Source organism: Kryptolebias marmoratus, linkage group LG2 (genome assembly GCF_001649575.2).
Source record: "Kryptolebias marmoratus isolate JLee-2015 linkage group LG2, ASM164957v2, whole genome shotgun sequence".
Classification (NCBI taxonomy): Eukaryota; Metazoa; Chordata; class Actinopteri; order Cyprinodontiformes; family Rivulidae; genus Kryptolebias; species Kryptolebias marmoratus.
In genome coordinates this window covers 10,014,866-10,025,351 of record NC_051431.1, presented here as the reverse complement: position 1 = coordinate 10,025,351, position 10,486 = coordinate 10,014,866, and the positions used below count along the sequence as shown (strand labels likewise).

Genomic DNA, 10,486 nt, shown 5'->3' with positions numbered 1-10,486 from the left:
GAAGCTCAGCTCAGAGTTGTTGGCTCTGACAATTGGAGTTGTTCTGTGATGAAAGAAAATAATTGCTGTTATGATGGACAGACAGGCCCCAGTAACAGAGAATGCAGCTAGTATAATTGACAGGACTTCATCGAAGGAAAGAAACTCAACAGGTTTGGGGAAACAAACATCTCTTTCTGCATTAGACCAGAGTTCACTGGGACATGGGAAGCAATCAGGAGAATCTAAGGGAATAAAACAAAAAAGCTGTGAACACTAAAATACATCATAAAGCAGATATGTATGAAAATAATCTGATGTTACCTGATGTATTACTCATCTCTCCTTCAGGACATGGTATACAGTCGTAGCAGCAGATGGGTTTTCCTTTCTGCAACACTTTACGAGTTCCTGGAGGACAACTCTCAGAGCACACTGACACTGGTACCTGTTATACATATATAGATAAGTCAATAAATGTTTGTTATTCTTCTTTATATTTTCCTTGTTTAGTTCTGGAAATGTGAAAACAGGCATGTCATCAAATCATTGACAAAAGTATTGTGAGTAGGCCTTGTACTTGTGTGCCACCTTCCACCCAGGTTATGTTCTTGTTGATTTGAAACTCCTGGCCTTTTGGCAGTGATGCATCATAGTATCCTACTGGTATCAGCTCAATAACTCCACTCTCACTCTTCTGCCAGTTCACCAGCTCATAAAATGCATAAGGATCCCCGTTAGCATCAAATGACACAGGATAACCATTACGGGAAAAGTTTACTTTTTTTAATTCAGTCAAAACCTGTGAAGTAAAAGCATGTGAGGGGAGACAACATTAGCCAGTAAAATCCGTTATTTAATCACACGACCTTACAATTCTCGAAAAACCCTGGAATCCCCTTTTTTTTCTAACTGACCTGTTTGTTTTTAAGTCTGATGTGTTTGTTACACTGACTGGTGTGATTTGTTTTCTGACACACTGCATTGTGAATGGCATGAGCTACAGCATAAACAGCCTTATACACCATGTTAGTGATTCTTAACTGAGATGTTTCAGTGTATGGGTTTTTGAGTTGTTTTATGTCTTCAGTTCCATCACACATTCTTTTATTGAGGTAGTTACCTAATGAGACATAAAACAGAATCAAATTGTTTGATCAATCAAAAAAATGGAGAAATTTGTTACTTAGATATAATGTTCTCATTTGATTTATTAACAACGTTTCGGACTAAATGCAGAACTAATATAATGTAATCTGATCTGAATCTGTTCAGCAGAGTTCTGCTCTGTGTAACCTTGGACAAGACCACATAGTCTTTGTTCAGTTTTGAATAAGAACAAATGTCTCAGTTCTCAAAAATGAGGTGGAACTGTTAAACTACACAAAACTTCTCACTTGTTTTCAAGCTGCAGTTGAATGCATCTTCCCAGAACTCAGTAAGCAATGAAGAGGCAGCTACTTCAGTGGGAGAGAGATGCAGCAGGAAGTCTCTCAGACCTGGGATGACAGATTGCTGAATTGCAACTCCGATTGCTCCGGCACAGAAACTGAAGCTCACCAAGTTTGGGTCAGTTATCCAGCCCTCACTTCCTATCCACTGGCGAGGTGGAGGGGGATCCAAATCCAGCTCTTCTAGCAGGACACTCATATCACCAGCAGCTGTAAAAGCCACAATAACCATTGCTGTTGACCTGCAGAGACAGTGGAATGAATTGACTAATTTAACCAATACCATTGTTTACACAGACAGCACATATATTGCAAGAATTAATGTTAAGACAAGTTTAAAGGGCCATAAACGCTGGGTATCTGTGCCTTGTTTAAACATTTTAAACAGTATGTAAAAACATGACACAATAAAGAACTACAATTTACAATTTTGTTATTATTGTATCTGAGGAAAATTTTGGAAGTTTGCATTGCAGAAGGAAATCTTCAAAAATGTCCCAAAAGCGTCAGTGTTAGAAGTAATGATCTTAATGATTAATATCAATAACTTGGATCACGCTCTCACTGATGCATCTGTGTATGCTACTATGCAGATGATTCAGTTATTTACTATCATGCAAACTCATAATTTTACCACCAGAAAGGGGTTATCTATTGACTTTGTTACATCATATAAATATCTAGGAATAACAATCAATAAAAACTTATACGTATATTTTAAAGGAAATTAAGGCATTCATCAATAGAAAGTACAAAAACAGAATTAGGGAGGCAGAAACCTGCGAATAACATCAGCTATTCTCTGGATCTTGCTGCGTGGGTCCGTCCGAAAAAAGGCTTCAGAGTACTCCACACAGATCCCTTCTCTTTTCGCTGCATTGAGAAAAGATGCCATGCCATTATTTCCATAATCTGAGTCAGAACGAACAGCTCCTATCCAAGTCCAGCCAAAGTGTTTCACCAGCTTGGCCAGAGCATCAGCTTGGAACTGATCACTGGGAACTGTTCTGAAAAAAGTTGGGTGCTGCTGCTTATCTGACAGGCAGGCACAGGTGGCAAAGTAGCTCACCTAATGCAAGAAAAAATACAACATAGCTCTTCAATGGTAAAAGAAAAAACATGTACAAATTCAGAAGTAATAATCAAACTTTCACTTTGCAGTTATCACATACTATATTACATACCAGCGGAACATTGAAGGAGCTAATAATGCGTGACATGCTGATAGATGGCGTAGATCCAGAGTCCCCAATAACAGCCATCACCATACCAGATTGAGAACAATTATTGTCTTTGTAAAACACAGGGTCCTGACCATTTGTTAGTTGAAACGCCACATGTGCCGACACTAATGCTGAGACACATGAATCATAGATTTGATATCCAAGTTTGACACCTGGCAGCAGCTCTCTGCTGTTGTTTATCTCCTCAATGGCAAAGATCATTGTTCGAGAAAAGCGCAAAATCCGTGAATTGAAGCTAGGCAAAAAATATTAGGTGAGTGCTGACATTTTATACAACATTAAAAACTCACTTTTTAACTACTAAAGACAAGTGAAAACACAAGTATAAAAAAAGTCTGCATTTGGCACACTGAACCACTTATCCTGTAAGTCATTAGTAAATCAAAAATAATAAATCAAGTGTTACCTGGCTCATTTCAAGACATACAATAAGATATATACAATTAAGCACTTACAAAAATGTATTAAAATAAACAGTATTATTTACTTGTTAAATTTTACTAAACTTTGTAGCAAATCAAACAATTTTTATATGTACATATCTAACATCCTTTTCCATTCTTTACTCTCCTTTTCTTTTCTTTTTCCTCCTACTAACCTCCCTGTGCATCTTGGAGGTTCGGGCTTGGTGGTGTAGTTATAAATCACTGTGTAAAGTTTGGGGTGAAAAGCAAAAACACCGCCAATAATAAAGTCCCCATCCTCTGACAATACAGGTAAACGAGTCGTACCCTGCAGAGCACATTTCATCATTGAAGCCTCAGTACTGACACCAGCACCAGTCAGAGCATCAATAGGCTCAGCCTCTTGTTTCAGTCCATTTACAGAGCCACCAAAGTCGACTGCTGACATCAGCTCCAATAAACTCACTGCCAATCTCAAACCAATAAAGACTGTCCAGCCCTCCATTTCTTAGCTGTCTGCACTCGAGTGTGTTTTTTCACTTGTTTGGGTACCTTTTTATTATGTCATGTGGTCAATCATGAAAAAAGACATCCTCTTCTTAGTGATTGTGATTTGTGTTTTAATGACAGAACCTATTCCACTGTTTCTTTGATCACGTTTTAAATGCCATTTGTTTATAAGATGTTTTGTAAATTGTTTTTGAAAATATTTGAAGTTGTTTTTTTAATATAATATTTGTGCATGACTTTATTAGTTTCATAACAAAGTAAAAACCCTCATTCATCACTGAAAGGTGGACTCTCGTGCCAAAAATGTCTATATACAAATTACTAGTTTAATAAAAAAAAATTAGAAATTGATTTATAACATTCTCCCAACATCTATGTCATCCAACATGTCACAATAAAATTAAAATAGAGCCCATGCTCAAAGTGCATTTTTATTTTTGTCTCTTCTTTGGTAAACTGAGAGTTTAGAAAAACAACAGTTTGTTGCTGTCCCTTTAGCGTGGGAGTAGCTTCAACAACTCAACCTTATTGCAAAAACTAATTTCCTGTAATGAAATTATTGCTGAGCTGGTTTGTGCAAAAGGATTGGCTAAAAGCAAGTGTAGCTAACAAATCTTAAACAAGGTAGTCATTAACCTTTTTGCATGCCAGGATAGTCTTTGGAATGAGCTTCTTTTTAAAAAACAGTAAAGCTTCATTTTAAAAAAATCATCTGATATAAATATAGTTGATACGGTGAATGCAAGGGAATTAAGTGTTGGACAACTGGCAGAGGCTTTGAGTAAGCTTGGTTTTTGGCGGTGGTTTGTTTTAATGTTGTTTTTATGCTGAAAAAAGAAATAATGCTAATTTATAACAGTTTCTTTTTATATAAAATCAGATGCTTGTGTTGCTGGACTCCAAACTGCAGCAATTTTATTATATATCTATTAGCCCACCCTACAAATATCACCACCAGCCACCACTGGTATTGAGTATGAATTATCCCTAATTATTGATGTTTTCAAGGTTATTTACTCATTTATTTTTAGTAAATAAGGTGTAGTTATTATAAAGTGCTACCAAGGTTTTTGCTCTTTCATATTTATTTCTGTCATTAAAATTAGAAAAGCAGAAACAGAAGAGAAAGGCCTGCGCATATCAGATTGTCTGATGAAGAGCTCCACGCAAAATATCACATGGTGCTAATAAATTAGTGAAATGGAAAGCCATGCAGTGTGCATGCCTATTTTCTGTTTTAGTTATAGGACTATTTGAAACATGGCAGAACACCAGCATCATTTTGAACATAGATGTGCATATCTAAAATCATTTCTCATAGCAAAGATACTAGATTTCTATTCTATAGTTAAAGACATTTTGCTTGTGAAGAGAATTGTTGCCAGCAATAAAACAGAAGCCCAGTTGCTTTTCATTTTTTTTATTTTAGATTTGCCATGTCCTGGAAGACTGAAACTCTAGACCAGCTTACGGATGTGCATGTTTTTGTTCCATTTGCACACAAATTAAGAAGTGCAACATTTTCTGCAACAAATGTGAGCAGTGTAAGGTATATTGTTATTACCATCTTGTCACAGATGTCTTAACATTTTATCTTGAAGCCATCAATATTTTACAATCAGTTTTTGTTCATTAAATATTTCTTGGAGTTTTTCTCTGGCTGAAATAATATGATAAAACACTTCGGAGCAAATATACACAGTATCAGTCCAAAACTGGAGGCCAGGATGGCAAATATCTCCACAGCCACAGTAAATTTTCCAGGAGAGCTGACATATGCTGGGATGAAGGTGATCCACACTGCACAGAATATCAGCATGCTGAAGGTTATCAGCTTGGCCTCATTAAAATTATCAGGTAGTTTCCGAGCTAGAACAGCTAACACAAAGCAAAAAACAGCCAGCAGGCCAATGTACCCGAGCACAGCCCAGAACCCAACAGCAGAGCCTAATGCACATTCCAGGATGATCTTCTCCTTGTATGTGGTCAGATTTTTCATTGGAAAGGGAGGGCTGAGAACCAACCAAAGAGTACAAATTAAAACTTGAATAAATGTCAGATACACAACAGTCATCCTTTGCTGTGGAGGCCCAAACCATTTCATGACATTACTACCTGGAAGTGTAGCTTTAAAGGCCATTAAAACCACTACAGTTTTCCCAAGAACACAGGAGATACAAAGAACAAAGGTGATACCAAACGCTGTGTGCCGCAGCATGCAGGACCACTCAGAGGGAGCTCCGATGAATGTTAATGAACATAAGAAACACAGAGTCAGAGAGAAGAGCAGCAAGAAGCTCAGCTCAGAGTTGTTGGCTCTGACAATTGGAGTTGTTCTGTGATGAAAGAAAATAATTGCTGTTATGATGGACAGACAGGCCCCAGTAACAGAGAATGCAGCTAGTATAATTGACAGGACTTCATCGAAGGAAAGAAACTCAACAGGTTTGGGGAAACAAACATCTCTTTCTGCATTAGACCAGAGTTCACTGGGACATGGGAAGCAATCAGGAGAATCTAAGGGAATAAAACAAAAAAGCTGTGAACACTAAAATACATCATAAAGCAGATATGTATGAAAATAATCTGATGTTACCTGATGTATTACTCATCTCTCCTTCAGGACATGGTATACAGTCGTAGCAGCAGATGGGTTTTCCTTTCTGCAACACTTTACGAGTTCCTGGAGGACAACTCTCAGAGCACACTGACACTGGTACCTGTTATACATATATAGATAAGTCAATAAATGTTTGTTATTCTTCTTTATATTTTCCTTGTTTAGTTCTGGAAATGTGAAAACAGGCATGTCATCAAATCATTGACAAAAGTATTGTGAGTAGGCCTTGTACTTGTGTGCCACCTTCCACCCAGGTTATGTTCTTGTTGATTTGAAACTCCTGGCCTTTTGGCAGTGATGCATCATAGTATCCTACTGGTATCAGCTCAATAACTCCACTCTCACTCTTCTGCCAGTTCACCAGCTCATAAAATGCATAAGGATCCCCGTTAGCATCAAATGACACAGGATAACCATTACGGGAAAAGTTTACTTTTTTTAATTCAGTCAAAACCTGTGAAGTAAAAGCATGTGAGGGGAGACAACATTAGCCAGTAAAATCCGTTATTTAATCACACGACCTTACAATTCTCGAAAAACCCTGGAATCCCCTTTTTTTTCTAACTGACCTGTTTGTTTTTAAGTCTGATGTGTTTGTTACACTGACTGGTGTGATTTGTTTTCTGACACACTGCATTGTGAATGGCATGAGCTACAGCATAAACAGCCTTATACACCATGTTAGTGATTCTTAACTGAGATGTTTCAGTGTATGGGTTTTTGAGTTGTTTTATGTCTTCAGTTCCATCACACATTCTTTTATTGAGGTAGTTACCTAATGAGACATAAAACAGAATCAAATTGTTTGATCAATCAAAAAAATGGAGAAATTTGTTACTTAGATATAATGTTCTCATTTGATTTATTAACAACGTTTCGGACTAAATGCAGAACTAATATAATGTAATCTGATCTGAATCTGTTCAGCAGAGTTCTGCTCTGTGTAACCTTGGACAAGACCACATAGTCTTTGTTCAGTTTTGAATAAGAACAAATGTCTCTGTTCTCAAAAATGAGGTGGAACTGTTAAACTACACAAAACACAAAACTTCTCACTTGTTTTCAAGCTGCAGTTGAATGCATCCTCCCAGAACTCAGTAAGTACTGAAGAGGCAGCTACTTCAGTGGGAGAGAGATCCAGTAGGAAGTCTCTCAGACCTGGGATGACAGATTGCGGAATTGCAACTCCGATGGCCCCGGCACAGAAACTGAAACTAATCAAGTTTGGGTCAGTTATCCAGCCCTCACTTCCTATCCACTGGCGAGGTGGTGAAGGATTCAAAGTCAGCTCTTCTAGCAGGATACTGATATCACCAACGGCTGTAAAAGCCACAATAACCATTGCTGTTGACCTGCAGAGACAGTGGAATGAATTGAATAATTTCACCTATACCATAGTTTACACAGACAGCTCGTATCTTGCATGAATTAATGTTAAGACAAGTTTAAAGGGCCATAAACGCTGGGTATCTAATTAAATCATTTCTAAGCACTATGTAAAAACATAACACAATAAAGCTCCACAAATTATATATTATTTGAGATTATTGTATTTGGTGAAAATGTTTGAAGCTTGTATTGCAGAAGAAAATCTTCAAAAATGTCCCACATGGGTCAGTGGTAGAACTAAAGATCTTGATGATTAATATCAATAACTTGGATCACGCTCTCACTGATGCATCTGTGTACTACTATGCAGATAATTCAATTATTTACTACCATGCAAAATCATATTTTTACTATCACACCAGGGTTATCCATTGACTTTGTTACATCATATAAATATCTCGGAATAACAATCAATAAAAACTTATTTTTTAAGCCTCACCTTGACAATATTACAGTATATGACACTATATTATATAGTAGTCTTATTGTTTTATTTGTACGCGATAGATCTCTGTTGAAATTGAGACAACTGTCTAAACAAGAATAACTTGTATATTTAAAGGAAATGAAGGCGTTCATCACAAGAAAGTACAAAAACAGAATTAGGGAGGCAGAAACCTGCGAATAACTTCAGCTATTCTCAGGATCTTGCTGTGTGGGTCGGTCCGAAGAAAGGCTTCAGAGTACTCCACACAAATCCCCTCTCTCTTTGCTGCATCGAGAAAAGACGCCATGCCATTATTTCCATATTCTGAGTCAGAACGAACAGCTCCGATCCAAGTCCAGCCAAAGTGTTTCACCAGCTTGGCCAGAGCATCAGCTTGGAACTGATCACTGGGAATTGTTCTGAAAAAAGTTGGGTGCTGCTGCTTATCTGACAGGCAGGCACAGGTGGCAAATGGGCTCAACTAATGCAGAAAAAATTACAAAATTAAAATGAAAAAAAATTACTAAATTAATATTACAAAGAAATAATGTAAACTTCCACAAGTATAAATCAAGCTTACATTTTGCAGTAATTGTATACCAGATTTCTTACCAAAGGGATATTGAAAGACCCCATGATGCGTGACATGCTGATTGATGATGTAGATCCAGCATCCCCAATAACAGCCATCACCATACCAGAGTGGGAACAATTGCTGTCTTTGTAAAACACAGGGTCCTGACCATTTGTTAGTTGAAACGCCACATGTGCCGACACTAATGCTGAGACACATAAATCATAGATTTGATATCCAAGTTTGACGCCTGGCAGCAGCTCTGTGCTGTTGTTTATCTCCTCAATGGCAAACAACAGAGTTCGAAAGAACCGCAACATCCGTGAATTAAAGCTGCACAAAATTAATTAGGTTAATGCTGACATTTATACAAAATTTAAAAAAAAAACTCACTTTAAACTACTAAAGACAAGTGAAAACACAAGTATAAAAAAAAGTCTGCATTTGGCACACTGAACCACTTATCCTGTAATTCATCAGTAAATCAAACATAATAAATCAAGTGTCACCTGGCTCATTTTAAGACATAAAATAAGATGTATACATCTGGATTTAAGCTATTTACAAAAACTTGTTAAAATAAACAATATTATTTATTTTTTAAATTTTACCAAACTTTGTACCAAATCACACAATTTTCATATGTACATATCTAACATCCTTTTCCATTCTTTACTCTCCTTTTCTTTTCCCTCCTACTAACCTCCCTGTGCATCTTGGAGGTTCGGGCTTGGTGGTGTAGTTATAAATCACTGTGTAAAGTTTTGGGCGAAAAGCAAAAACACCGCCAATAACAAAGTCCCCATCCTCTGACAATACAGGTAAACGAGTCGTACCCAGCAAATTACATTTCATCATTGAAGCCTCAGTACTGACGCCAGCACTAGTCAGAGCATCAATAGGCTCAGCCTCTTGTTTCAGTCCATTTACAGAGCCACCAAAGTCGACTGCTGACATCAGCTCCAATAAACTCACTGCTAATTTCAAACCAATAAAAAAGGTCCAGGTCTCCATTTCTTAGCTGTCTGCACTCAAGTGTGTGTTTTCACTTGTTTGTGTACCTTTTTATTATGTCATGTGGTCATTCATGAAAAAAGACACCCTCCACTTCAACAACTCAACCTTTTTACAAAAACAAATTTCTTATAATGAAATTATTGCTGACCTGGTTTCAAGAAAAGGATTGGCTAACAGCAAGTGTAGCTAACAAATCTTAAATGAGGTAGTCTTTAACCTTTTTGCATCCCAGAAAAGTCTTTGAAATGAGCTCTTTAAAAAAAAAGGTAGGCTTCATTTAAAAAATAAAACCTTTTCCAATATTGCATGTCTTGTTTGATTTGATTTTATCAGTGGTAACAGTAATTGTGTCAAGGAATGTGGTGCAGTGTTATGCAAAGCTGTTTGACTGGGAAAAAAATCAAATATCACCACAAGCCGCCACTGGTATTGAGTATGAATTATCCCTAATTAATGATGTTTTCAAGGTTATTTACTCATTTATTTTTAGTAAATAAGGTGTAGTTATTATAAAGTGCTACCAAGGTTTTTGCTTTTTCATATTTATTTCTGTCATTAAAATTAGAAAAGCAGAAACAGAAGAGAAAGGCCTGCGCATATCAGATTGTCTGATGAAGAGCTCCACGCAAAATATCACATGGTGCTAATAAATTAGTGAAATGGAAAGCCATGCAGTGTGCATGCCTATTTTCTGTTTTAGTTATAGGACTATTTGAAACATGGCAGAACACCAGCATCATTTTGAACATAGATGTGCATATCTAAAATCATTTCTCATAGCAAAGATACTAGATTTCTATTCTATAGTTAAAGACATTTTGCTTGTGAAGAGAATTGTTGCCAGCAATAAAACAGAAGCCCAGTTGCTTTT

At 36.9% G+C, this 10,486-nt stretch overlaps 3 protein-coding genes across 3 annotated transcripts in view; all 3 read right to left on the bottom strand.

Moving 5' to 3' along the window:
* The window catches only part of LOC108240868 (vomeronasal type-2 receptor 1-like), a 4,868-nt gene extending 1,966 nt beyond the window's left edge, over window positions 1-2,902 (bottom strand). The window contains 7 exon segments of the mRNA XM_037980590.1: window positions 84-224; window positions 304-427; window positions 560-848; window positions 958-1,102; window positions 1,377-1,672; window positions 2,210-2,499; window positions 2,615-2,902. Coding sequence (XP_037836518.1) covers window positions 84-224; window positions 304-427; window positions 560-848; window positions 958-1,102; window positions 1,377-1,672; window positions 2,210-2,499; window positions 2,615-2,875 — 1,546 coding nt within the window. The 5' untranslated portion in view covers window positions 2,876-2,902.
* A 2,304-nt stretch (window positions 2,903-5,206) lies between these two features.
* On the bottom strand, window positions 5,207-9,453 carry LOC108240867 (extracellular calcium-sensing receptor-like). The gene is made up of 8 exons (XM_017424663.2): window positions 9,302-9,453; window positions 8,637-8,931; window positions 8,216-8,505; window positions 7,265-7,560; window positions 6,778-6,983; window positions 6,441-6,662; window positions 6,185-6,308; window positions 5,207-6,105 (listed from the first exon to the last, which is right to left on the bottom strand). The coding sequence occupies exons 1-8, from the start codon at window positions 9,451-9,453 to the stop codon at window positions 5,207-5,209; spliced, it is 2,484 nt and encodes an 827-aa protein (XP_017280152.2).
* Window positions 9,454-9,707: 254 nt separating this feature from the next.
* Window positions 9,708-10,486, bottom strand: part of LOC108240866 (extracellular calcium-sensing receptor-like) — a 4,991-nt gene continuing 4,212 nt past the window's right edge. The window contains exon 8 of the mRNA XM_017424662.1: window positions 9,708-9,720. Within this exon, the coding sequence (XP_017280151.1) occupies window positions 9,708-9,720 (13 nt within the window). The remainder of the gene's footprint in view (window positions 9,721-10,486) is intronic.